Genomic DNA, 27,605 nt, shown 5'->3' on the forward strand with positions numbered 1-27,605 from the left:
CTGCTTCTACAATAACTACTACAACAACACATCCAGGATAAACAAAAAAAAATTGAAGGGGTAGGGCCCAAAAATCGGTCAGAAAACACAAATCGATCGATTGCTCGGAAACTACAAGGACTATATGGATGTCCTTTGGTGTCCACGTAGTGCTCCTTGAGAGCTTTCAAGAATATACCATTAAAAGGACGAAAGTCCTTACAGAAGCTGAGAAAAACAGCATTTTTTGTATACAGAAAATAGGCCATAACTCGCTAATCCTTGCCAGGATCAGGACGAGATCCAAGTCAAACGATTCCTTTTTAAAAGGCCTATCTTCCTGTCAAAGGACATCCGGATCGTCCTTGCAGTTTCTGAGATACAGTGGCGTTTGTTATTTTTAGGCATATTTTGCAACCAGGCGTGGAAAATTTCCGCTCTACCATACCAATAACAACACGTACACTAAAGGCAGCGTCTACAACTACAACAACAACAAAAACTACAATACAACTACAACAACAATAACTACTACAACAACAACTACAACTAGAAGTACACACAATAAGGGCCTGGAAAATTTCCGCTCTTAAATTCCAATAACAACACGTAATCTAAAGGCAGCGACTACAACAGCACGAGCTCGGAGCCCGGACGACGTTGACTTTCTGCCGTCTGCTGTACAAAATCGATGCCCATGCGCTTGGTCATTTGAATAAGAATGGCTCGGCATATTTGACCTGGTCCTGCAAAGGACTTGAAAGTAATAACCACTTTACTGTGTACACAAACTATTGATAGTTTAGTGCCTTAAGTATTTCTCAAATAAATCAGATTATTTACAAATTTAAAAAGGTTTTTCATTGTACTTGTCTTTCATAGATCGACGGTGCTAGTGCTAGTCATACGTATTTTTATCGTACGTAAAGTATAGTACAAAAATATAATCTATACAAATTTAATATTATCAATCAGACTATTTATAACGCTTAATGCAGCTAGAGTAGGCATCAGGATTTCCATGGTGGGTGTTTGTTGTTCGCAGAGCTGCGCTTATTTGGCTTGGAGTTTGGTTTGGAGCTCATTGCCAAAATCTGGTCGAGCTTGTCGAAGTCACTAGGCGATTTGCTGAGTAGAAGTTCAATATAGGCAGCTAGCTTATCCATGGGCGAGGGGGGGTCTTTTTTGTCAACTACATCCAAATTGTTCTTTTCAGTGCTGTTGCTTCGTTGGGTTTTACTCGTCTTGGGTGTATCCGGATAGTGTCGGGCATTGTTAAGCTCCGGTGACGCTCCACCGTCCGTGTCGCTGCTGGCCTGCTGCTGCGCTTGATTCGGTGAGGTGAGTATTGCCAGAGCCTGTTGCCACTGAGCCTCCATTACGCCATGCAGCTGCTCGGCAATATCAGCGCTGCAAATAAATAAAACCGTTTAAATTTAATTTGGAAAAAGGAATATTCCATTAATTTATACCCGCTTGGTCTTATAGTCAGGCGAGTTTGAGTTCCAGCTCGTCTATTTTTTTTGAAGCATTCGCCAACTGTAAGCGGTACAACTCCACTTCCTCGTTGTGCTTCTCCAGTATGAGATTCAACTCCTGGTTGTTCTTCTCGTTAATCATTTCAAGCTGCTTGACGGCACGTTCTGCAATAAGTCGCTCACGTTCTCGTGCCTCAGCCTTTAGTTGCTCCTCCAACTTATCCAGTTGACCTTGAAACTCTTGCAGTTTTTTGGCCACCACGTTTTCCATTTGTTGTTGATACTGTTGCTTTAGAGATTTTTGTTGTACATCAAGCTTCTTTTTTAGATTTGTCTGCAAAAGGGAAAAGGTAATTAAGCTGTTCTTGCGTAAGAGACCACTGGCCGTATACCTCGATATCAGTAAGATTACTCAGGGCTTCTTGAAGTGATCTGCGTTGAGATTCTAGATTGTCAGCACGTGCTTTTTGCTTTTGATGATACTCCTGTAGCATTTCCTTCTGCTGCTGCAGCGTCGATTTATCCTTTTCCAGCTCTTCGATGCGTGTGTTTAGCTAAATAAATAAATATATTAGCGTTCAAGTCTCACGACCAACTATAGTCCTACCTTCTCCTGCTGATAATCCATCTTGGCAAACCTGTCGCGCAGCTTGTTCAGCTCCACATAAGTTAGCTCCTCGTTTCGTTTGGTAGCCGCCAACTGCAGTTGCAACTGCTCTTGCTGTTGTAACGTTTCGCTTGCTTGCTGTTTGTGCTGCTTAAGCTCAGCCTCTAATATTTCAGTCTTCTCCTGGAACTTGGTGGTAAGGCTTACGGCTTGTGCTAGCTCATACTGAAGTGCATCTTGCTTGTCCTGACTTTCACTGCGTTCAGTATTCAGTTGGTGAACTGTATCACGTAGTTGTTGTACCTCAAAGTTCAGTGCCTTTGTGCTTTCCGCAGCCTGATGCAGCGCAGCATCCTTGGACCGATCCACCTCTAGAGCTACTGATATGCGCTGTTGATATTCTAAGAGCTGAGCCTGCAGTGTTTGTATAATTTTCTCCAAATGTTGACGCCTCAGTTGCTCCTCCTTTAGTACGGTTTGGTTGGCTGGCAATGCCGCCGCTATAACCGTTCCCGCCATATTACTCTTACCCCAGAGTTCGCTGAGGCTGATGAGCTTGTTATCCTGCATAGCCGAAACTGATGAGCCCAGTCGTATGCTTGGCAATGAGCTAGCACCCTGCTGCGACTCTTGGGCCATAACTGAGTAACCACGCATACGCAAATGGTCATCACTGTGATGCTGTTGCCCCGACCACGCATGATTATTGTCCAAGTAGTTGTCAATCTCATGTAATATATTCGCCTCCGGTCGATGGTCACGTGGTGGTACAGCTGAGTTCTTAGGTGTCGAGTGAACCAAGCCCAACAGCGCCCGTTGGTCCTTGTTTCCCAGTGTTGAACGCACTGTACTCGAAGAGATGGTGGATAGGTCAGAAGGTGCTTCAAAGCGCTCCAGTTCTATATTCTGCAAGCGCGCGTTGATGTGATTAAGCTCCGTCTTTTTACTTGGCTGCAGAAACCGGTACGCAGCTGTCGTTGGCAGCGGAGGCGGGGGCATGGCCATTGCATCTTCGTGGTGGTTCATTTTTTTAGCATCCGTATTCGTCGAGTAGTAATTCGGCGGTATTAAGAGCAGCAGATCAGTGTCGTCCGTGTCGGTGTCACTCATTACTCATTCAACTTGCATTTCAGCATATTTAAATCGCGTATTGTGAAAAATAATACTGCAAGCTAACACCAAACTCTTGTTGTCATGGTTGCACACACACGCACACAGACTTGTCGTATTGGTATTTGATATTTGTCTGGTAGTCCTTTTTTCCGAGTATTACTTGTATATTATATATAGCTTGTTTATATTAAATGCAGCATTTATTTAGTGCTCGTGAGTTTGCATTTTTCGCTCGCCAAAGATGCCGCTTGATTCCCGGTTTCGCCCAGGCTTTTCACATATTTCACTCAAGTGTTGCATTAATATTTCATTTGTATTAGCTGGACCCTCAACTAAAGATTATGATTAACATCAATAAATAATTAAACACTTTTTTGTAGTAATTTTAAGTAATATTGAAAAAATACGACAAATTGACGCTGTTGTTTTTCTGCTACTGTTTGTTGTGGATGACACATGTCAATTTATCAATTAGTGATGTGTAAAATATGAAATCAAGTGTCATCCAGCACATGTTCTGTAAAAAATCGACTGCAAGGGCACGCACTAATTTTAATTGTAACCGTTGTTTGAATTCGTCTTATATTCTAGTTGTCAGATTTATTTATTTTAATTAACATTTAAATTTCTATTTGCCAATGTGTATGTTTAAGTCCAATGTGTTATACGTCATGTATTGTGCAATGTCCCCAACAAGTGTATTTTTAAGTGTAGTTCGTGGCCAAAAAGCCGCCAGCGACAAACGCCAATGCCACCATTAAAAGAAATCCAACAAAGTATCCAAATCCTGGTCCTTTCATCCGCTGAAGCTTAATAGTCGTTTGCTTATTCTCTTCGTTTTCTTTATCTAAAGTTTCTACCTGTTTCAATAGGGATTGTTTTTCCTCCTCCAAAGTGTTAACCTGCTTAAGAAGTAGTCCCAATGGATCGTTAACGTCTGTATCTTGGTGCTCTCCATTGCCATGCTCTTGATCCGAGCCAGTCTGCTGAACATCAGTCTTGCCTTCAATCAATTTGACTTTGATCTTTGTGTCCCAGATAGATGCTGGATTGATTGATCTCCAGAAGGAGTGTAAGTCCGGCACAAAATCGTTCGCCTCTACCGCCTGCATTAGAAACTTATGATTGCTGCGCAGCGCACTCGAGTTGGAAACAAGTGGATGCATGAATATATCTATGGTGAAACTTTCGTTGGGTTTGATAAGCCCCACATTGGGACGGACAAAAAACAAACGCGGCGTGGTCGTCTTCAATTTAAATGCAACTCGATAATTGCACGGATTAAAAACCATAACTTTCTTGCACACTGCGCGATTGAAGGGTCCCTCAAATACGATTTCTGATGGGGGATCAACAACTAGCATTTGTTTTGGTTCAAACGATCTGCCCATTTTGATATACTGTGTATTTCAACTTGTTAAGGTATTTACAATTATTTTTTTTTCCAGATTTTCTTTTTGAAAGGTTTTTGGAAAGTATATACGAACGAAATGAAACAATGTCATCAACTAAGACGCGTCAAGTAAATGCTCTTAGCATGAAAAACAAAAGCTACTTAGATTATATAAATACTAAATAATGTATATACGTTTCTATTATTAAAATGTACAACATATTTTTGACACAGTCTGTTTTTTCGATTTTGAATATTTATTCGTTGTGCATGTTTAAGTTTTGTAATAAATAACAATGAATGTTGAAACACTTGGACATCAATCACCTTGCGGAGGAGTATGCATGGATACCTTCGTTTATGTATATACATAAGTATTAGCTGCTTGTCAATATCGTGGTGTGTGGGAGGAGGTCATGAAGAAGAGTTTGTTGAATTCGAATCGGATTTTTGACAGAGGCAGTGGGCGAGGGCACAACAATAACAACAAGTACAACATATTGCGCTTTCATGGTCTACAAAATAAAATTGAAAGAGAAAAGAAAAGAGGCGAGAAAAAGTATTCCAAAAATATAACAAGAAGAGAAAAGTCAATTAATTAGCAGCATTAGCATTAAACAATAAATTATATTAGACAAACACATACCATGAGACAAACATAACAAAACAAACAAACATATAGAATGGAACATGCATATTATGATAGGTATGATTGATAAAGCAGGGGGGCAATAATACACAATTCGTTTTATTAAGTCACATTTTATTTAAGTCTAGTTTAAAGATTATTTATACATAAATATATTGCAAAATCAATAAAAATATGCCTTAAGACTCATTTGCTAAAATTATAATATTATACAGCAAGTAGTACGTATAGTTGCTAAATGATATTTGATTACTTTTTTTTGTATATTGTTTAGTTTAATTTAAATATCACTTAAATATTTGCGTTTTAAGACACTTATTTGCGTTGGTAAAGTTTTCATTTTACGGACGGTTATAATAAAAGAAAATTGCGTCTGAAGAAAATTTACAATTTTGCAGAATAAATATTAAAGTTAATGGTAATAAATATATCATTTAAAGTGTGTGTGGTATTGTATTGTATTTTTGTTTCATTGCTTTGTGTGCTCTAAATAAGTCATATAAACTATGCTTTATATGCAATTGTTTCTTTAACTTTAAATAAATTAGCTTGCAATATAAATTCGTTTTGTCAGAAAAAAAATCAACAACAACTAATCACAAGGCAAATAGATTGTGATTTTTATACCCTTTTCTTTTTGGAGAGTGAGAATGGTTGGTTTGTTTTTCAACGGGGGCAACGCAGGCATATTTTAGTGGATGCTAAGCTTAACGAGTTGGAACGAGCTACGACAGATAGAGGTAGAGCTATAGCGACCGAATTACCCATAACCACAAAGATCGAGAGAGAGAGAGAGACAGCACAAACAGTGTGTGTGAGAGATAGTGAAAGAGAGAGAGAGAGAGAGAGAGAGATAGTGTGTATATGTAGAATGATAGAGATAGATGCGCATGTTTGGTTCGTTAACAATGTAGAGAGTACTAAATAGATAGTGAGTGAACGAGTTAAATTGTGATGAGACACGTTAGAGAACAAATGCGTTTTTAACTGGAAAGTAACGTTTTGTATACGCGAATACGGGTTTTGTTTTTGTTAGCGAATGATGTTAGAAAGAAATTAGCGAGTAACGAGCAGAAGTAGCGAGTTGTCGCTGCATTTTTGTCTCAGTTGCTTGCAGTTTGCAAATTGCAATTGCAATTGCAATAATTTGTGCTTACTTTTTCATCAGCGAGCGCATTTTCTTCATAGTTCGATTGAATATCGTCTTATTGTTGGCACTATTGTTCGATCCCAGCGATGAGTTCGATGTCTTGTTGCTGCACAAGCTGCTGCCTCGATGCACATGCGCCGCTGCTCGCTGCTGATTGCCATGCGGCGATGGCGACGACGACGGCGACGGCGACGGCGACACAGACTGCGACTTGGATTTGACAGACTGCGCATCCTCACGCTCACTTTCCGTAGAGCTGACACCCTCGGGACTCTGGCGATTGTAGAGGGCGTCACGTCGCTGTGGCTGCGGCGTCGGCGGTATCGCCAGATTTTGCATGCTCTGTGTTTCGTCGGTGGGTTCGCTGGGCTGGAGCATCAGCTCGGCCAGCACTTGCTTGGAGAGTATGTGATCCAGACTACGTGACTTGCGATGCTGCTGCACATTCGCCAGTTGCTGTTTGTCCCGCCGCGTCACCGCCACCACTGGTGCCGCCTCCATATCCAGCTCATCCATATCGCCATCCTCTGGCTGCAGTGTGCAGCTGGAGCTGGCATTGGTCAGAGCTGTGCTGCCCGCCGTCACAACTGCCGCAGCGGCAGCAATGCGCTGCTCCGGCGTGCTCAAGCTATCCTCGCTGGCTGCAGCCGCCTCCGCAGCTGCCTGATCGAGCAGTCCGTCGACGCTGTGCGAGCGATAACCATTGGCCACGCTGGCGTTGTGTCCCAGTCCCGCCGCCGAGCTGCGTCGTGGCGGCAGATAAGCCAGCGGCGTCATATTCTGCATGGAAGCCGAGCCGGAGCCGCGCAGCGAGGGCTGCTGGGTGCGATAGGGCGGCAGAAAGTTGGAGCGCGGATTGGGCAGGCGTCTGTAGCCGACGATGCCATTGCTGCCACGCTGGCGGCCTGGAGAAGGGGATTGCCGGTATCTATTTGCCTGGTGATTAGCTGCGTGTGTGTGTGTGAGTTGAGTTGAGTTTTTTTCGCGTTGCATTTTGATTTCGTTGTTGTTGTTGTTGTCAGAATTAAATTAATCATTAATTGTTTCGAGTTTGCAGTTTAAATTTAGAGTAAAGTTAGGTGTGTGTGTGTGTGTGTGATGTGGTGTGAAAGAGAGGTGAGTGTGTGTGTGAGCTCTCGCCAGAGCGAGATAAAGAGAGCGAGCGAGAGACTTAGCAGCAGCTTTGAGTTTTGCACGCTCTCAGTTCGAGAGCGACAGAGAATTGAGCTTAAAGTTAAGTATTCAGAATGAGAGAGAGATAGAGAAAGCGCGCGCGCTCTCGCTGTTAAGAGAGACAATTTTAGTTAGACTTATGTTTATTCGAGAGGCTGTGCTCAGTGCTCTCGATGATGACCTAATCTACGCTGCAGCTGAGCTTGATTTGAATTCGCATTCGAGTTCGAATTTGCATTCGCAGTCGAATTTGTAGTTTGACTTTGATTTGAGTTTGAGTTTGAATTTAGATTTAAATTTGGATTTGTAGTAGTCGAGGTTGTACTCGTTGGCCCACCTTGTCCGCTGCCATTGGCCGTTATGAGGCCATCCACCACACTGGCTGCACCACAGCCGCCGCCACTGCCTGCGCCGCCACCACCATTCTGCTGATAGTCGGAATCGTTGCTATGCATTCTTTGGTACGATACAACGCCGGGAGTACCAGGCGCCATCGCTGCAATGCGATCGACATTCTTTTCGCCGCGCAAAAATCTGCCAATTGTTGATTGCGCGAGAGAGAGTTGGGGGGAGAGCGAGAAAGAGAAAGGGGTGAGAAAAATCGAAGGGGGGGAAGTTGATTGTTAATACTGAATAAATTGCAAATTATAAATAAATTCTTATTTTTGGTTTCTAGCTGGGGGCTGGGACTACAAAGTTCACCACTACTAGGGACTCATCATCCATTTCGCTCTAAATGCGCCGTTAATATACCTTTCGAGCTTATCGATGCACGCATCCTGGTAATCGTGAATCCAGCTAACGCCATTGAAGTGCGCCACTCCGGACATGTCCTCGGGCAGGTTCTCCGGCCAGACAAACTGCTGATCCATAATCGGAATTATGTTGCAATTCGAATTCAATGCAGCCACAATCTCCTAATCAAATGGATATCAATGAGTTCATTTTCATAGTATGTATGAGAGATTATCACAACTTACGCGATGCACCCAGTCTTTGCACTCCTCATCGTTGATGCAGCGATGCAGCGCCTCGGGCGTTAATACTAAGACAAAGTTCTTTGCCTGACGAATACTGTTCAGGAGGCCATTGTCGAATTTGCCCGCTTCCAAGCGCTCCACATCTATGAACACGGAGAAGCCGCGCAGCTGCAAGTGAACCTGGAAGAGAAGAAAGAGCAAGTTAGTGCAGCAGAGACGAGTGCGGCGTGACCTTGACGTTACCTTGAGCAGACTGGCCAGCTGGGAGCCATTGGAGCGCCTGTAGCTAACAAACACGTCCAGAGTCTTGGCCATGTTCTCTTCGGAGGAGCTGGGCAGCGAATTCTCCAGATTCTTCACCGAGTTGAGAATGCGCAGACGATGAATCGCGTTCTTGATGCCACAGTCGATGGTCAGCATGTCCTCGTTGACGTGGGGCAGCGTGTATTTGTCAATGCCAGCATTGAGCATGGCATAGGTGTAGGTGCAGTAGTCGGTGCCAATCTCGGCGAGAAACTGATGCATCTTGGCCGTGTCCTTGGAGGAGTAGTCCGCCATGCGTTTGAGAGATTGCAGTTCACGCTCGAAGCGCTTGAGAAGAATGCCATTCCGAATGCCAATGTCATCGCGCAGGTTTTCCTGATTGAGTTTCAGCAGCAGATCGCCGTCCACCTGCGATTCCTCGAACTGGTGCAGGAAGCTGTGGAAGCCAATCTGTTTCACCCACTCCTGCACATCCTCGACGGACCACAGCGGCACCTGCTGCGACAGCTTGTGGGGCACCGTTTCGCCTATGAGACGCAGCGCCTGCGCTGCAAACTTGGACGCAATGGCATTGGGGCAGCTGGCCACTGTTTTGAGCGCCTCGATGGCCCCAATCTCATGGAAGATGTCCGTGTTGCCCTGCTTGCGCTTGATGCCCGCCTCCATGCAGAAATGAAAGGCGGCTAGATTGCGCGCCTCCTCGCGATTGGAGCTCAGCACGGGCACCAGCCGCTCCAGCCAGTGCTTGCTCTGGCCATGCGCATGCGCCAGATTCGATTTGGCAAACTCGTAGGGATCGTGCGTGGTCACAAACGGCTCAACCAGATCCAGGCAGCCCGACTTCAGCACCTCGGCTTCGATCTCCTTGTTGGCCACGAGCACGGCTATGGCCAGGCAGGCATAGTACTTGATGTTGTCGTCGTTGTGAAAGGCCAGCGGGAACAGCCACATGGGCACCTTGCGCACAATCATCTCCTCCTGATTCTCGGCACCGCCGTAGAGCGATAGATTCACCAGCGCGCTGGCGCAATGACGCAGCGTCTCCACGTCGCTGGTGCGGCACTTGAAGAGCAAAGCGTCGAGGCCACCCAGCCGTATCACATCGGAGCAGGTGCCCTCGGAATGCTTGAAGAGATGCTCCAGTATGCCGGTGCCCACTCGCGAGTGCTCCATATTGGACTCCTTGGTGCAGACGCAGGCCACGTTGACCACCTTGTCCAGCCCATTGTCCACCACATGCGAGCGATTCTCTGTGGTCAGGCACTGCTCCAGCAGCTGGGCCGAGCTGAACTGCAGATCCATGTTGTGTTGCACGCAGTTCTTCATGAGGAGATCGAGGCCACCGCTCTGACGCAACGAATTGCACAGCGAGTAGCCCAGCTCGTGGCCATGCGTGGGCACTGCCCAGGCACGCCGGATGACCTCGTTGATCTTCTGCAGATAGTGCGACTTCTTTTCGCCGCCGCTGGCCACCAGACTGCTGCTGTCGTCGTCCTGGAGCGTGCTCACAAACGAGGTCAGCACGTTCGAATACTTGTTGATGGCCTGCTCGATCTCCTGCTGCCCACTGCCCGCTGTCAGGGACTTGAGATCGTCCAGCTTGAGCTCCTTCAGCTTGATCAGCTGCTGGCCATTGCCGCTGGCCGAGGCGGACATCTGCGAGGACGAGGAGATCATGCTGCTGCCCGTGCTGGAGACGCCATTGTGTGTCATCGAGTATTTCGCCTGCGATGCCGACGACACGTGCTTCTCCTGGCTGATGATTCCATTGGAGGTCACCGTCTGTGATTGCTGTGACTGCGATATCGCCTGCTTGTCCGCCGAGAAGTTATCGCTCTGCACCTTAATACTGGCGGCGGCCACCTTATTGCTCGCCTGCTGTGTTCTGTCGCCGGTTCGCAGCGAGAGCGCCTCCTGCAAAATGCGTACAATAACAGTGAGTGGTAGTTAACAAAGAGCGTAGAACTACAAACAAAATGCAAGTGTTGTGAGCTTCGAGCGGGACTCACAGCTCATGGAATTGACGCTCATACAGTTGTAAGTATCTCTGTATTAAGCTACAAACTGTTAGTTTGGTACCTATAGCAAGTTCTATTAATAAAATGTTTGCTTATAATTGTTTCGATTCATTTAAGCTAAGCTTAGCTTTGGGATTAGCCAGCATGCAAAGCAGTTTCTAAGCTGGCCATTATCAATATTGGCGCCCCCTGGTTATACCTGGTTCTGTTCTACCTCTATGGGTATTTCGCGCACATGTTTCAAGTGATTGTTGTTGTTGGTTGTTGTTGTTGTGGGTGTTGCTGTGTTGTTGGGTGGTGGCGACATTGGGCGGCAGCTGAGGGCAGACTGCAAATTTGGATTAGAACTTTTACGTACTCTTGTGTGGGAGCTAGCGCTGGCAGCTGCTGACGAAGAAGACGAAGACGACGACGACGAGGAGGAGGAAGAGGAGGATGAGGCGGCTGAGCTGCCAGACATTCTGGCAGCGGACAGACACGCAGTGCCGCTCCACCACTTGAATGGGCTGTGGCGGCGGCGACAGTGGATGGCGACTTGGGACTAAAGCGACCAACAGGTGCGCTGGCCGCAGGTGGCGGAGATATCATATTTGGCAGCCACTTGACGCGTGAGAAATGCGCAGCGAGCGGAAACGGGTACTCACCCAATAAGGGTTGCGGTTGTGTTGTTGTTGCTGCTGCTGCTGCTGTTGCTGACTGGACATGTTTAAATTTATACACTGACTGTGGCGATGAACGAGCAATTCGTTGTTTTTTTTATATAGTACAAGAATTTAAATTGGATTCTATATTTTTGTTTTCATTTACATACGAATAGCGCACAAGTTGGCTGACGTTGCGCTTTCGCTATAGACATGAGTGGGTGGCTGGGTGTACTATATACATTATAATTTGTTGGCTGACACTTAAATTTGTTCAATTTAAACAAATAAATGAATGCAACATACAGACACTTAATGAAGTTTTAGTTGCAAGCTCACATTAATTCGCAGTCGATAGCCCATTGTTTAGTTTCGTCAAGCTTAAGTTAATTTTATTATTCACACACACTCTCTGCACACTTTTGCTTAGCTGTGTGTGTTTAGAATTTCATCATGAAAATATTTATAAAATTCCGAAATTTGTCCGCCGATCCGCCGATTCGTTCCGTATCGTTTCGTTCGTTCCGTTGTCGCTGAACGAACTGACAAGTGTTATACACCCGAAGGTCAAGTTCTAAATTTGTTCTACTTGGGCGTACTTTAACACTTGTATATATATTCAATATAATGCTCTTATTATTTGTCAGTTGTCTGCCGAGCTGAGTTGGCTCTCTCTCTAATTAGGAAGTCGTTGTTAGTTGCCAATTTTCTTTACATATTTGCTAACGATTGACAAATGTATGCAACATATATATATATATATATATATATATGCATGTATTCCGTATATATATTTTATATATTTGCGCCGATTATAAAAATAGCGTAACGCTCGCGACGATCGCTGCTTTGATACTGAGCACTAAACACGCCGCGTCGCTTTATTTTATATTTAAGTGAAATATAGAAAAGAAAACAAAGAGTTTGCTTGACGTTTTCTCAGAAATAATTTGTAGCATTTTTGAATGAAACGTGCTTAGGGAAATTTAACCCTTTGCATTTGCAACTTTTTCTGATTAATCAAATTTTATAAATTATTTGCGTTGCGGACGCGGCTTTGATAATCAAGAGGCCATAAAATAATTTATGCTAATAAGCAATGTGTTTAACTAGACTATGCCGACATTATATATGCACGAATTGATTAGATAAGCCACTATGACAATAACAAATGGTGCAGTTGGTTGCCCCTGGTTACTCTGGGGGCATTCCCCATACAAAAGGTGTCGCAATTCAATTCAAATACCTGAATTCTTCTCAACATGGATCGGCGGCTGGGGGGCGTGTGTCCTTTGCTAAAGTCTCGCACTAGTTGTGGGCTCCAGTGGAGCGCACATTTGTACAACAGCATATTACGTATACGCAATGCCGTAGAGCGACAGCAGACTGTTGCCGACTTTTGGGCGCCGTCAAGGCATAAGAAAATCAATATATCTAACGCTGAAGAATATTTAGAGCACTTTCACTCGAGTTTTAACATTTGTGCAGAGCATTAACACTTATGCGACTTTGACATGCACGCAACGGACTCGCAGCTCGAACTGAAACTAAAAGGAGTGCCGCCGACGCCGACGCCGAGAGTTGTTGTTAGTCAACTTGATAGCCGTTAGGACGGACTGACTACGTTACGAGGGATTGGGGTTAGTCGCACCCCAGTCAGTGGCTGGCTTATCAGACCTTGCTGATTCATTCAGCTAGAGCTTTGAAAAGCTCTGAGCCAATTCAAGCGCAGATTTAATAAGCTGTTGCGAAATTTACTTTATACTATAAGTAATTAGTGGGGAATTTTCTGCGTAAGATAACATTACTTATAAATTTAAAAGCAGGCTGAGCTTATACTTATAATTCAAACTCTCCCTCCCTTGCTTCCACTCACCTGCAGCACTGCGGCATTCTCCTCGGTCTTGACGCCATCCACCTCCAGGCGATTGCGCACCGCTGACGCAGCCTTAGCCTCTTTGTAATCAATATCACCCGCTTGGAGACGCTTCATCTCTGCCGAATTGTGCGTGGCCTGCTCGGAGCTGAAGCCATCGGCCACCACTTTGGTGGTGGCCACAGACTTGGAGCGTTTCTCCTCAAACTTGATGGTGTCGATGGTTTTATTCGAGCCGCTGAGTCCAGCGCTGGCGCTCAGCTGCGCTGCAGCAGGATGTGTTAGCTCCAGGCCGCTGCCAAAGTGATTGTGTGTGCAGTCGTCGTCGCCATCCGGCGTGGTGACAATGCCATGACAACTGCTGTCCGTATCACCATCCACCAGATTCTCAAACGAAGCGCGTATTCTGCAAAGTCAAACATTAGCTGAAAACTCATTTATTCTTAAACCAAGTTCAACTTACTTGTTTTTTAGCTGCGTTATGGTGCTGTGGTCACCATGGTGCATTGTTTTGAGGTCATCAATGGAGGGATATTGTCGCGTTGTGGGCGCTGTGCTCGCGCCAGTGAGACGCTCAATTTCCGACATGGACATTTTAATATCAGTGAGATCGCGCTTAACAGCGGCCGCTTTCATTTCGCTTGCTTGCGTTGTGGATGTGGATGAGGAGGATGTGATGTGGTGCAGACGCTGTGATTTCTTTTCCACACGCGTCGTTGTGCTGCTGCTGCCACTGCTGCTGTTGACAACCTGCAATCGATTAGAAATATATCAGACATAACATTCTATCATATCAAAGTGTATTCACTTTCATGTGCGCATTGTTTGCTTTGCGGCTTAGGCAATGTTTGCCGCCTTTATAAATTAATTGCAAGCCAATTTGGCAGAATATTTTTTAGACTTGCTGCTTGTGGTTTTTAGTGCTGATAGATGGCTTTATGCCTTGGCAAACAGCAAATGCTTGACAGTTAAAGATAAGATTGTCATAAGGCATTCCATCTGTCTATATCTATAGCAAGATACAGCAGCGCAGTCGAGTTGAGCAGATATATATAGTATATTGTTGCTATCTACAGCTGCTGCAGCGCATTAGTCACAGAGCTTGGCACAGTTAGCTATTGAAGTTAAAATTATAATGCCCAAGAGCCTGTCGCTCAACATGATTTAGTTGCTATAGATCAGCACTATGTTCAAATCTTTGAATACAACAAAAATAAATATAAAAATACAAATACTTTGTGAAAGAGCAAAACACTTTTGTATTTCTCATTATTTGTTGCTTTGCTACCATTACGAATCAATTCTAATTTTGGACAGATTTCATATTCGCTTTTGTGCCTCGTGTACTCTCGAGCACCTCAAGATGTGCGGGGGCGTCCAAAGCCGCAGTTCTTAGTACGCAACTTAAAAATTAAACAATATAAATATGGCATGTGTATATAGCAGCGACTTATCGACAAAGTGCCAAGTCTACAACGTTCTCTCATTTTGCAGGCTTGGACATATGAAGTCAATAGATTAGATATGGGCATAATTTTTAAACTTTGCTAAGCACTGCGTCATTTACTAATTTATCAATATTATATATTTCTTACTGTTGGCACTAACCTCAGTAAGTGTGCACAATAAAAATATTGGAATTTTTCAATTTTCAACAGATTTCATATTACGTATACGCCACCGTACACATATGCAGAAATTTGCACGCTTATCTCTCGCACTCACTGACAGACAAGTATATACGCTATATATTTATTTAAAGTTTGCACACAGATTTATGCATATAAAATTATTTAATGTGTTTGTTATTTTTTTTTTACCGTCGTCGCTTTTGTGTGTTTGCTTCGCGCTGTTTGATTTGTATTTTCATTAAATAATATTTGTTTGTATTAGATTCGCACGCTTTCAACACAAACGCTGAGCATTGAATAATTTCAAATCAAGAACAAAACACAGCAGCAACTAATCGTTGTTCGTTATTTTTTGTTTTTTATACCGGAATACAACAAAAAATAGAAGTGAAATACTGATAAGACAGAGAGGAGTTCGTTTGAAGTGTTCGTTAGATTCGGCAAAAGTTTCTAGTAAATTCGCTTTGAACTTTTGCGCGTTTTCGTTCGTAAATCGTTTATTAATTAGTTTAATTGTTAAATTAGTTGGTTAGGTAATTAATATTTTTATATGAGTCGCTGAACGCTTGCTGCACAAATTCAACATGAAGATTTATTTCGTTTTGATTTTAACAACAAATTGCTTTGTTCTATTTTGCGCGCTACGCTCGCTGCTCGTTCGTTTCGTTAACTAAAGTAAAATGAGCGGCACTTCTAGCAGTCGCCAAGCTTGAGAGCTTTCAATGCTGTTTGCGTCGACGTCGACGTCGCTGTCAACGCCAGCAGCAAAAGCAGCTGTTTGTTTGTCATTTTAAAGTGATCATTGTCGCTAAGCGTGGGTGCGAGCGAGATGGCTAGCGAGCGCAGCCCCCCAGTCAGTGTTGGCGTTGACGTGAGCTGCGGTCGCTGCGAATTCTAGGAAACGAAATGGTAAATTGTTGCTTACAAATAAACAAATACAGACAAACATACATGTGTGTGTGTGTGTGTGTGTGTGTAAGTAGATGAAGGCGTCGCATATATGTATTTGTATTGAATTTGTTTTAGGCATTTGCATAATTCAACAATTCCAACTCACGTTTCTCTCTAACCGCAGCTCATTTCTAATAATTAACGCGCTCAGTGCTCTAAGCTGTTGCTATAAATGTTTATACATAGTATAAACATATATATTCTTCTATTCATAATGATCGACCGGTGCGAGCTTGTTTGTGTTTTCAATTCGCAAGCTGTTTACTTGCTTCGCTTTAGGGGCAGCGGGAAGGGCAAGGAAAGCGGCAAGTGCCAAAAGCGTGCTTTGTTTTCTGGCTGTGATATTTTTATAGATTTATTATACCCTGTGTTCATTAAAAGATCTTTAGAGTCTATTGGTAGCTTTAAAAACTTTACAATATTCATAACTTGGTTGAATCTTCGACTTTGTTTTAGCTGCTGTATTTATATTTACAATTGTTTTAACTCCACACACACACACACACATCTGTGCATTTATTTATAATAAGTTGTTAATTTATGTACTAATGAAAAACAATTGACTTTTATAATTTGCATAGCTATAGCAAAAGGCTTTATCTTTATGTTTACAGCAGTCCATATAGTTAACTGCATGATTTATAAACTATGTGCCAACAATAACTTATTGCTTTGGATATATCAACATTTGCCATATTTAAATGTGCGTCATTTTGTGTTTTGTTTGCACAATCAAATTGTAATAATTGCAATTGCGTTAATCTAAGCTATTAATAACAATATTCTAAACTTTTCTGCGAAAAGAAATCAGCACAAGTCTTTGCTGTTTCTGTGAATTTTCAAATTGTCAAGCATGACAGATCGCACATATAAGTGTATATATGTATATATATTTGTTTCTGTGAATGAATTTTGCATGGTCAGTGCTTGTTGATAACACAAAATGTTGTCGCAATGAACTGTGTACTGTTGAAGAAAGCATCAGGAATAGCATTCATAGCTAAAGATTACGCATGGGGCCGGCCAATCGCCACTCGTGACGTCACGAAAACTTTGACGTGAGTTCGCGAGCGTTGTCAAAAGGCAAAACGCGCGCCGGCAAATGAGTCACAATATATAAAAAATTGACAATTTAAAGTATGTTGCGGTTCAGTTTGTTTATAAGAAAAACTAACTGTAGCATTTAGTAATTGCTTTTACTTTTTGGCATTCATTTGGAATAACAAAAACAAACCTGCTTATCAATGCAGGAAAGAGCTCATTACAGCTCTGAGTGGAGGGGGGGCATAAAAAGCGAAACACACAGCTATATAGTCAGCTATATAGTATATAATGCAAAATAGCTGTCAGCAGGCTGTGTGAGCCGCTTGTTATCTACGTGAAAATTTTGCCGTTTGCAAATAAAATGTTTAAATAACAATTATGCGCTCAGGCGGCGGCACGTTTTGTTTATAAATAAAACTGGTTACGGGCTAATCAATTTTATAGCTTTGCTCAACAGGCTTGCGCATATGCTGTATAAAATATATCGAGTATACGCACTGTATACAATTTGTTATAGAGCAACAGCTGGAAGCAGCAGCCGCTGCGACGCCTAACAATAAATTGTTTATTGTTAATCTAATCAATGAGTGCGCACTCAACAGTTAACCTTTTGTAAAGTTGGTCAAAAGCAGGCGACTTATCAGTTAGCCCTGAGCAGACGCCAACAAATTCTTTAAGTAATTATTTAAAAATAGACGCATTATGCCAGGTTTATCAGCTAACAAGTCATAAATTCCTCTACTCTCGCGCACTCTTTTGTATAATTTAATATGACTAACTCACCTGCTGGGATGTGGACGTGGATTGATGTGAGGTTTCCTTAAGACTACTGCATGAACTAGAGCTGGTATTAATCTGTCTGCCGCCTAAGCCGGCCACAGTGGTGCTGCCCGCACTTAACGGACCCGCCAAACTGTTGCCATTGCCATTCAAAGTTGGCGTGGCCGATGCAGAGCTGGCCAAGGCACTGGAAGAACCATTGCTCTTCTTGTTAAAACTTTCAATCAACGAGCTGGCTGGACTTAGCACAGCGCCCTGTGAACTATCCGAGAAGTCTGTCATCTATTAAGATAGAGAAATAGCAACAAATTAGTTATAAAGCTTTGTTTTGAATATGAGCGTTGCCTTTTATGGGCATATCACAGTAGACTCTACTTTCTTTTAAGGCACAGAGACGTAAATATACAGAAGCATTTACTTTAACGTTTTTTTATGGCATTCGCTTATGACTAACACAACAAAAATTGTGACCAATGATTTGCATATTCTTGCTGGCATAATTATAATTCAACAATTATCAATTTTATTGTCTGTCTGTCTGCTTAAGATTTATTTGCAATTTATAAACATACATAAGTAGTTCTGAGCAATATAATTGAATTAATTCAAGCACGCTTCAATTGCCAGCGCTTTTCAAACTACACGTATTTACAGTCGCTTGCAAACTGCAGGCGCCGCAACGCCTAGAACCATAATCAATTTTTATACTATTTGAATGCATTGAGCTTTAAGATAAAGCACTAAAACTCAATAATTCAACAGTCATACACATTAGTTGATTTATGTTTGCATAAATTATCAAACAACTTTTGTTGTGATTAAATTTATATTTAAAGTATGGGCAGCTGTCTGTGTGTGTGTAGGCGCGCCTTAGTTGCGCTCAAATCAATAATAATTTCATAAGATTGTATAAAGTTTGATATATGCAAATGCGACTTACAGTGAAACAATAAAACACGCCATTTACACGCTATCAAATCGCGCCAACTGTCTGCAAAAGAAGTTAACAAACGAAACGCAGTGAAAGCTTCGCCTGCAAAGCTTTTCAAACCTAACGTCTCTATCAGGCCAAGCGTCTTTTACAGCACTGTTATCGATAAGCTGTAAGTCCAGCTGTTAAGCGCGCTAAGCGCACACTGTCATCCATTAGCAGAAGAATAAAATGTTGAAAAAGTACTTATTGTTTTAGCGTTAAGAAAAAAAGTTATAGAAAAACAAAATAACCGCTTTACGCATATTGCTCATAGCCAAGTGCTTAAGCTGCAAGATGGTTGGGATAAGTGCAATGCGTTCTTTGCTTTTCTGGCTTTGTATGGCGTCAGCCACTCTGGAAGCTCTAGCAGGCGCTGGGGCTGGCACGGGCGGCGAGGCGACAACAACGCAAAATGCGCTGCTGGCAGCGACGGCAAAGCAAGAACAACAAACTTCAGGTAAACAGCTGCCCGTGTGTGGACGCATGTTGCGGCATATTTTTGTAAATGCCACGCCGCGCGACGAGCAGCAGGCAGGTGTGTTTGAGGAGTACAAGGCAGAGGTTACTGAGGCGGGTCAGGTGATGGACGAGGAGACGTATTTGTGGAGCTGCCTGGAGTCGTGCTGTGAGAAGTCGCAACGTGGCAATCAGAGCAGCGGCTGCAATGTGGTCTTGGTGTTTAAGCGCAAATGTTACCACATACGCTGCGAAACCAACGAAGCTTGTCTGCCCAAACAGCTGCCCAGAGAGCGAGAGAGTGAAAAGGTGCAAATGGTGCTGGTTAATCCTGTAGGCGATGGCACTGTCAGCTGGCCGCAGTTACTCAAAGCTTCAGCGGCAGCGAAGCAAAATGACGAGATTCTGCCCTATGATCCCGAGCTGGCGGCGCAGAGTGCGCTAAACTTCTGGAAGCAGCCACGTCGGCTACAGTTTCAGGTAAGTACTCCATGTACACCCTATAGGGCTAAACTAAAGTTGTCTTTGAGCAGGAGAGCAATGTGTACGAGGATGACGAGTTTCCAATGCAGGAGAAACGCATGAAGCAGCTGTTGATGCAACCCACCGATGAGAACGATGAAGAGCTGAGCTACTACGCCGGCGCTGAGCTGGTGGCCTGTGATCTGGACACACCCCTGTCCGCAGCAGCAGGAGCAGTGCGTGCCGCTGCAGTCCAATGCAGTCACAGGCATTTGCAATTGCAAGCACGGATTTGTGCGCAACAAGCGGCGGCAGTGCGTCATGACCGCAGTGCCCTACAGCAGCTACTACAGTAGCAATGAGGCAGCCGTACCAGGAGATAGCCAAGTGGCCGCCGCCAGTGAGCATATAACGGAGCAACTGCTGTCAAGTGCAGTAACAGCGGCAAAAAGCGAAGCACGCAAGGAGATTGTGGTGTCGGTAATGTCCAAAGATGTGCAGTTGCCAGAGCAGGAGGTTACGCTCGCCGCTTTCACAGTGCCCGATGAGCAGACAAGCAACACCAAGTACAAGTATCTGTGGACGCTTATATCGCAGCCCAAGGGACCCATGAATGGCACCATATCCGATCAAAGCAAATCCAAAGTGAAGCTATCCAATCTGTCCGAGGGTCTGTACACATTTAAAGTCACAGTGACAGGTGATAATGGCACCTTTGGTGAGGCAACGGCCAATGTGACGGTGCTGCCAGAAAGACGCATCAATCAGTCGCCGCAGGTGATCATCACGCCACGGGAACAAATTATACGACAGCCCACATCGAATGCGGTGCTGGATGGCAGCACTAGCACGGATGATGACAAGATCATTAACTGGCACTGGGAAGTTATCTCCGGACCCATTGGCTATCAGCCGCAGCTGCCGGAGGTGAACACACTGCAGCTCGATCTCACCTCACCAGGCAACTACACCTTCAAGCTAACCGTAACCGACTCCAACAATGTGACCAACTCCACCACGGCCATGATCAGTGTGCTAAAGGAAACGGACTATGCGCCAGTGGCTAATGCGGGAGATGCTGTCATACTCTATTTGCCCAACAACAATGTCACGCTCAATGGCACTGCCAGCTCGGACGATCATGAGATCGTTGCTTGGGAGTGGACCAAAGACGCTAGCGACGAGGCCAAAGCAGTGGATATGCAAAATACGCGCACGCCCTATGTGCAGCTGTCCAATTTGGAGGAGGGCATGTACACGTTTGTGCTGAAGGTAACCGATGGCAGCGGCCAGTCCAGCACGGCCAAGGTGCATGTGTTTGTCAAGCCGCCGAGCAACTCGCCGCCCGTGGCCAAGGCGGGCGCCAATGCAACAAGCAGCTTGCCGCTCAATTGGGCGCTGCTCAACGGCTCCGAGTCGAAGGATGATATTGGCATAAAGAGCTATCTATGGAAGCAGCTGGCTGGACCCAATCAGGCGGTTATACTGAAGGCAAACAGTTCGGTTAGTTTGCCACACTCAACCATAGAATTGAATATTAAAATGCATCTTATTTTACAGCTGGCAAATGCTACAAGTCTCACCTTGGGTCTGTACGAGTTTCAACTAACCGTGGCCGATGAGAACAACAACACTGCAGTGGACAGCACTTGGGTGAAGATTGTGCAAGGTGAGAAGAGCAGCAATTGTAGTAGAATCTTTTTACAACTGTAGTTGTTGCCCTTTCCTCAGAACGCAATGCAGCGCCTATAGCTAACGCTGGTGGAGATCGCACCATCACGTTGCCAGTCACGGCTATATATCTGAATGGTTCGCAGTCCTGGGATGATCTTGCTGTGGTCAACTACTCGTGGACGCGTGAGGAGAGCAGTTTGGCAGCAGGCAGCGTTATTGGCCATACAGACAAGCAGCCCATAATGATTGTAAGTGAAACATTAGCTCAGCATGCTCATCTCTCACTTTGTTCTCATTTTCCAGCTAAGCAATGTGGTGCAGGGACGTTATGTCTTTAAGCTGACGGTCAGCGATGAGCAGGGACTCAGCAGCACGGATACGGTGAGCATCAATGTGCATGCTGATCCTTTGCTGCCGTATCTGCTGCAAGTGACGCTGCCCATGGGCATCTCAGTGCTGACGCAAAGCGAAGTGGACTCTATAGTGCAGAAGCTGCAGCTGCTGCTGGGCGATGAGAACAAGATACAGATACGTGAGCTCAAGTACGAGCTGCATACAGCGGCACCTGTGCTGGTGTTCTATGTGCAGGCGAGCGGACAATCAAAGCCAGTGAACGGTTTGCATGTGGAGCGCTTGCTGCGCAGCAAGCAGCAAAAGGATGCCTCCATACTGGGCGCACTCTTTGTGGACATTCGCACAACAGTTTGCCAAAACAATTGCTCGGGACATGGCAACTGTAACCCGGCGAGCAGAGCCTGCATTTGCGAGGCGTTCTGGATGCCCTCGTTGGGTTATTTTTGGGGCAGCGATGAAGCCAATTGTGGTAGGCAGCAACATAAACTAACTCCCAAATAATTTGTAATGCTATTTGCACTCTCTCTATGCAGACTGGTCCATACTCTATGTATTTGTATTTGTCATCGCTGGCTGTCTGATGCTCTCGGGTCTATTTTGGGGCATTGCCTGCGCCTGTCGTCAAAGCAAAAAGCCGCGACTGCGACAGAAGGTGCAAAAGTATGCGCTCATAGGCGCGCAAGATGAAGAAGCTGCCAACTGTAAGTCGCTAGCACTCTGTACTATAAACAACTCACTTATGCTCTCTCACTCTTTGTCTAGATTCGCGCAATACCTCGCTTACCGAATCGGAAACGGATTCGGATGTTCTCTTCGAAACGCGCTCGAAGAGCAACGGCATAGGCAAGCACAAGTCCCGTACTGGCGCTGGCACTGGAGCTGGCTCATCATCGTCCTCGATGCGTGATGGCCATAAGTATGCTGTGACTAAGCTGGGACGCAAGATCAAAGCCTAAATAAAGAATAACCCCCAAGTCGAACTTACAATTAGTCTGTGTGCATGTGTGTGTCTGTGTGATATATATACATGCATTTGTGTATTGTCTATTTATGTATACAAACTAAACTAAACTTTGCAAATTTTATACTTGCCGCGCCCCTATGTTTATTATTTTTAAGCGATATATATTTTATATAGCATGTATGTTCCTTTTATTGTGATACGCGCGCACACAACAAAAACTTTGATTTTTTAATTCTATGTTTTTATGCAAACGTTATGTTTAAGTATTATTAACTTTGTGTTATTTTTATAACTGTATATAGTATAATGTTCACAATCAATGTAATAAATTACAATTGTAATTGCTTAAACAACACAAAACAACGTTTCGAATTTAGCGTTAATGCCGCTCAAACTGTCGCAATGCTTGTAGAACTGCAAGCTGCAGGTTTGACATTTACTGGACAACTTGAATGCACGCGTAGGCGGATTTGTGGACAAACTGCTTGGCGCCTACGCTGGCTCTTGCAACGTTTTTGGTGTCAAGAGCAATTCCTGCTAAAAATCTTTGCAAATGAATTTTTGCCTTGTAAGCCAAGCTCTGGTCGTGATTCATATTGTTCGCTCTCGCTTTATTGATTTTAGCCAAAATTTCGTAGTAGCCAACGGTAGCTTAACTTGTATTTGCCACGTGTGCTCCATTTTCAAAAAAGGAACAATACACACACACAGCTGCTAAGGGGCGTGGCTTGATTTTTATGAGTCGACACGCGATTTGCTCATCCTCGTCGCGTCCATAAAAAAAAAACACCCACCTGTTTAACTTTAACCTGGGCGCGACCATTTCGTCGCTCGGGGCTAATGAAAAGTTTCTTGAACTTTTCACCCCTCACACAAGCACACGTGACATTCTTTGTTTAAACTTAATATATTCTTATAGATTTTTCGCTCTTCTTTGTATATTTAATTGTTTGTTTTGACTGCCAGGCGTAGCTGCTGCTCTACCTTCCTCTGCTCTCTCCTCAATTAATTCGTGCGACTTATAAATAAAGAATTTCTGTGCACAATTTCCAAGAATTGTTTGTTTGCCTTGCGCATCTTATGATCTTATATATATATATGTATATTTGACTAATTTGTATGCTCAGCTCTGTTGACAGTTTACAGCTTTTAAAGCTACTGGTCTCATTTGTTGTTTAACAAATCAGCTAAGAGTCTGACTAATTTGCTGTCGCTTGAAGTTAAGCTCATTTGCATAAATTTTGTATCTTTATAAAGCTTATGGGAAAATTAATGATTATGATAAAAGCCAAGCTTAAGTGCACACTAAATTTCTGTATAAAAACTTCATAAATTAAAATTATTTGAATTCAATTTAGAAATTATAATAAGTAGTTCAAGGCTTTTGTTCTACAATCTGCACTTATCGTGGCCATTGTGAATGATATTATATAATTTAAAAATATCAAAAAACGTGCGCCCAAAAACAAAACAGACAACGTAATGCATAAATTAAATTGTATATGCTTTTTTATGAGAGTTTAAAGAATGCTGTAGCCAGCGGTAACGGGAGGGGGCAAGCGGGTTGGCATTTTTGCACAAAAGCTCAACAAATATAAATAATTAGAAACGACAACAACAGCAATAAAAACATTTATTCAAAACAGAAGAAAATGGCACACGAGACAAGAAGAACGCTTGAGTGATTTTTAATGTATTCGTGACAATAAATTTTGTTTTAGTGATAGCGACCGAGCCATAAAATGTTTTCGAATGTTTTATTTGCGTTTTATTATTGTTTAATTAGGGATTGTAAAGTGCACAGTGTGTGTGTGTGTGTGTGTGATCTATAGATCTCACACTCCCTCGCAGCGTATAACAAATAATGCGGTTATTCCGTTTAGACACAGAGCTAGTTAATTGTTCTATTGAGCTGCTGGTGATATTTACGTCACCTGCGTAGGCTGCGCTTGGGAATCGGAATATTCGAGAGATTCACCACATATGAGTGTGTGTGGGTTGCCACAGGTAAAGGGTACAGTGGTACACAAACAATACAATTGTAACGCTAGCTGCACAATTTAATATATATTGTAATTAATTTGGCAACATTTTATAGTTTGCAACGTCAAATTTGCGAGTGCATTTAATATTAATCTCTGGCTAATGAGACACATGGGGCTCTTGGCTTTCTCTAATTGGCCAAGACGATTGCCAGCTGTGTGTTTGCTCGAAGTCGACAATGGCATTGACCTTGGACCAACTGTGCAACGGGTCGTATGAGCAATCTACGATGCTTGCTACTGTCTAATATGCAATTAAAGCGATAATTTGCATTTGAAAAATGTCTAACGCCAGTTAAATTATTGGCTTGGAAGATAGAGCGGAAATACTAGCTAGTGCGATGTCATAACTAACATTATTTGTAAATAATAGTAACAGTAGCGCTCAAAAGTCAAGTGACAAAACACTTACAAACCCTTTTGCTTTGCTCTTTAGACCAATTGGCTTCAATTTGTTGTTAACAACCTTAAAGGGTGCAGCAACAAATGCAAACTATTTGTGTTGTTTCTAGCTTTTGACAAGGTGCTGCTGATAAGCGTAGTGAATAGATAAGCCATAAATAACTAGCACTGCTCTTACCCCCCACCATGCTTTTCACTTCTTCCCTGGCCAAAACCAACAAACATTAAACACAGTTGCTATGCGTGTGATTTTTGCACAACAAAAAACTAAATACTTTTTTGTTTCATTCGAAATTACAATAAAAACCGGTTTATTCATTGACTGGGCGCACTGCCAGCTGGCTGCCCATAGCGGAAGGGAGGAAGAGTGGCGAATAGAGAGAGAGGCAGGAACACAAAGAGCAACTAATTTGCGAGAGCAAAAGGTAAAAGTGGCAAATAGTAAATAAATTTAATGCCAATTGTGCATGAAAATCATTTCAAAGTTCAATAGAACTAAACTTTAAATACTAAATCCTGTAGCGCAGCAAATAAAAACAACGCCTAACATAAACAACAACAGGCTTTTTATGACTTTTCTTTCATTTCATTTTTCATTTTAAATTGCTTTTTGTTTTGGCTTTGGTTTCTTTCTAGAAGCCGCGCGCAGTTTATTGTATTTACCTTTTTGCCAATTATTTATAGTCTTTGTGTTAAGACAGTGCGCACATTTCACAACAATAACAAACACAAACAATTACACTACAGTTTGGCATGCACAGCTAAAATCAATCACACACACATTTAGACATAAATTTATATTTATGTTTAAGAAATTTGAAAACGCGTGCGTTTAGTTAGACGGTCGCGCGCGTTTTTAATAACAGCAGTCCTGACAACAGCACATTAACAGTCAGCTAACAGCTGTTGCGCTGTGTGCAGGCGATTTTCCAACACTAGTAAATGCTCAACTTGTTGCGCACTCTCTTTGCAAACTCGCTCTCGCTCTGGCGCGCTCTTTAGTTTGTATTATGAAATTTTGAGCTTGTCAGCCAACCGTTGCAGTTTAAATGCAATTTTAAATTGCATTTGGCTGGAACGAGTCTTAAATATGTGGCTTGGGCCGGTTTTTACATTGCAGGCCAGTTTGGGCTTTATCATAATTGAATTCATTCATAAATTATAGCTAAACGACAGGTTAATGATAGCGCCACATGCCTAATCTTTAATTTTCTGTAACTTGGGCTGGATGCTGACGAAAGTTTTGCATTGTCTACAAACAGTTCGCAGCAATAAATATACACACATATATGTGTATATAAACATGCATATGTATGTGTGTAGATTTCTCCAATTGACGCAAACGGCGCCGGGCACGTTCTGGAAATCAAATTATGTACCCAGTATGTGGATTTATATAGACAAAGGCGTCGCAGTCGTTCAAAGTGGGAAAACAAAAATTACGATCGATTCGCAAGCCCCCTAAGTGGCTCTCTGGCGCGCTCTCTATCGCTCTCGCTCTTAGTCTTGGGTCAGGTCGAGAGTGCAAATTGGCAGCTGCTTAAATCAGACAACGCGCGCAGTTCTATATCTCAATTTGGGCTGCTTTGAAGAGGGAAGTACTTATAAATACACATACTATATACATATGTATATATAGCAGCAGCTAAAAAGTATCTCAAGCATTGTGGTTGCAGTTGACGCATTTCTTCAGCGTAAACAACATATGTACATATCTGATGCTAGCAAATTGATTATAAACAAATAAGTTTGTCGATTTATATAGATTTTATAAAGAAATTTGCGAACAGCTGAATCTTTAGCAATGTTTGCCATTATTTGTAACTGAACAACAGGATATAGGCAGAATGTCTTGCACATTAGCAAAGCAATAAATTATGACTTATAGCGTCTGCTGCTTGGGCCAAAGGTCAACTCATAGCGAGGCTTACAATAAAACAAGAGAACAAGCTATAAACAACAGTGTATTGTATAATTTCAAGTGTGTCTCAGCTGAAGACTGTAAATTGTTTTAAGGGATAAGCAGGCGTCAGGTCGTTTCGTTTCGAGTCTCGGCGTCGTCTGGTCTCAGTCTCTTGGTCATTTGTAGGGTTAACGAACGCTACGTAACTCAATTTAGTTGTAAGTACATAGATTGATTGTTTGCTGAGCTAGAAAGTTATAAAGAATTTACCTGATAATGCTGGCGTGGAAATATTAAACGTGAGCGCATTGCCGCCGTGTTGCTGCCACTTGTTGCACTCTTTGGCTGCGTCAGCAGTGGACTGCGTGTTGTTGTTACCACCATGCTACAATATATTGGACACTACACTACACTACACCACTGTCTGTTTATATGGGTTTTAAAACTTTTGTGTTTTTGTATGCAAATACTTTAATTGTTGCTCATTCACTTTGTTTTGGCAATGTGCATTTATTCGTTAACATTGTGTTTTTGTTGAAATTGTTATTGTGCGCTGTTGAAATAACAAAACATAGCTGCATATTGTAAACAAATATATATTGTATAATTAAGAAAGCAATAACCGTTAAGGCAGCGAGTGTATGAAAG

The 27,605-nt window shown here is 43.1% G+C and overlaps 4 protein-coding genes across 8 annotated transcripts; 1 reads left to right on the forward strand and 3 right to left on the reverse strand.

Annotated features, from left to right (window-relative positions):
* Window positions 1-839: 839 nt before the first annotated feature.
* On the reverse strand, window positions 840-3,675 carry LOC108600963 (centrobin). 2 transcript variants are annotated; one of them, XM_033293672.1, is made up of 4 exons: window positions 2,065-3,675; window positions 1,850-2,011; window positions 1,469-1,791; window positions 840-1,404 (listed from the first exon to the last, which is right to left on the reverse strand). In XM_033293672.1, exons 1-4 carry the CDS (start codon window positions 3,172-3,174, stop codon window positions 990-992), a joined length of 2,010 nt encoding a protein of 669 aa, XP_033149563.1. In that variant the 5' UTR covers window positions 3,175-3,675; the 3' UTR covers window positions 840-989. The 2 variants fall into 2 exon arrangements, with proteins under 2 accessions (XP_033149563.1, XP_017844306.2); XM_017988817.2 differs by having other exon boundaries at window positions 1,306-1,389; window positions 1,453-1,791.
* A 76-nt stretch (window positions 3,676-3,751) lies between these two features.
* On the reverse strand, window positions 3,752-4,670 carry LOC108600964 (vesicle-associated membrane protein-associated protein A). The gene has a single exon (XM_017988819.2). It carries the CDS (start codon window positions 4,566-4,568, stop codon window positions 3,882-3,884), a length of 687 nt encoding a protein of 228 aa, XP_017844308.1. The 5' UTR covers window positions 4,569-4,670; the 3' UTR covers window positions 3,752-3,881.
* A 134-nt stretch (window positions 4,671-4,804) lies between these two features.
* On the reverse strand, window positions 4,805-27,356 carry LOC108599775 (sterile alpha and TIR motif-containing protein 1). Of its 4 annotated transcripts, XM_017986823.2 has the most exons (10): window positions 27,228-27,356; window positions 17,731-18,009; window positions 13,785-14,071; window positions 13,322-13,727; window positions 8,766-10,700; window positions 8,523-8,702; window positions 8,296-8,459; window positions 7,880-8,076; window positions 6,377-7,316; window positions 4,805-5,085 (listed from the first exon to the last, which is right to left on the reverse strand). In XM_017986823.2, exons 1-10 carry the CDS (start codon window positions 27,339-27,341, stop codon window positions 5,079-5,081), a joined length of 4,509 nt encoding a protein of 1,502 aa, XP_017842312.2. In that variant the 5' UTR covers window positions 27,342-27,356; the 3' UTR covers window positions 4,805-5,078. The 4 variants fall into 4 exon arrangements, with proteins under 4 accessions (XP_017842312.2, XP_017842315.2, XP_017842316.2 ...); XM_017986826.2 differs by lacking the exons at window positions 17,731-18,009; window positions 27,228-27,356 and adding an exon at window positions 15,142-15,163; XM_017986827.2 differs by lacking the exons at window positions 17,731-18,009; window positions 27,228-27,356 and adding an exon at window positions 14,930-14,945.
* LOC108599776 (dyslexia-associated protein KIAA0319-like protein) lies at window positions 18,893-22,856 on the forward strand. The gene is given in 8 exon segments (XM_017986830.2): window positions 18,893-19,636; window positions 19,690-19,830; window positions 19,832-21,121; window positions 21,179-21,287; window positions 21,350-21,540; window positions 21,596-22,115; window positions 22,180-22,347; window positions 22,409-22,856. Coding segments are annotated over 8 exon segments (3,255 nt in total). The 5' UTR covers window positions 18,893-18,994; the 3' UTR covers window positions 22,603-22,856.
* Window positions 27,357-27,605: the final 249 nt, after the last annotated feature.

The sequence above is a fragment of the Drosophila busckii genome, chromosome 3L, assembly GCF_011750605.1.
Source record: "Drosophila busckii strain San Diego stock center, stock number 13000-0081.31 chromosome 3L, ASM1175060v1, whole genome shotgun sequence".
NCBI classification, from domain to species: domain Eukaryota; kingdom Metazoa; phylum Arthropoda; class Insecta; order Diptera; family Drosophilidae; genus Drosophila; species Drosophila busckii.

Coding starts and splice junctions, on each gene's coding strand:
- LOC108600963 (XM_033293672.1), bottom strand. CDS start 3,174: ATGAGTGACACCGACACGGACGACACTGATCTGCTGCTCTTAATACCG. Junction 2,012..2,064: donor TGGATTATCAGCAGGAGAAG/GTAGGACTATAG, acceptor TTATTTATTTAG/CTAAACACACGCATCGAAGA. Junction 1,405..1,468: donor CTGGAACTCAAACTCGCCTG/ACTATAAGACCA, acceptor AATTTAAACGGT/TTTATTTATTTGCAGCGCTG.
- LOC108600964 (XM_017988819.2), bottom strand. CDS start 4,568: ATGGGCAGATCGTTTGAACCAAAACAAATGCTAGTTGTTGATCCCCCA.
- LOC108599775 (XM_017986823.2), bottom strand. CDS start 27,341: ATGGTGGTAACAACAACACGCAGTCCACTGCTGACGCAGCCAAAGAGT. Junction 8,703..8,765: donor AGCTGGCCAGTCTGCTCAAG/GTAACGTCAAGG, acceptor CTTCTCTTCCAG/GTTCACTTGCAGCTGCGCGG. Junction 7,317..7,879: donor GGCCAATGGCAGCGGACAAG/GTGGGCCAACGA, acceptor ACACACACGCAG/CTAATCACCAGGCAAATAGA.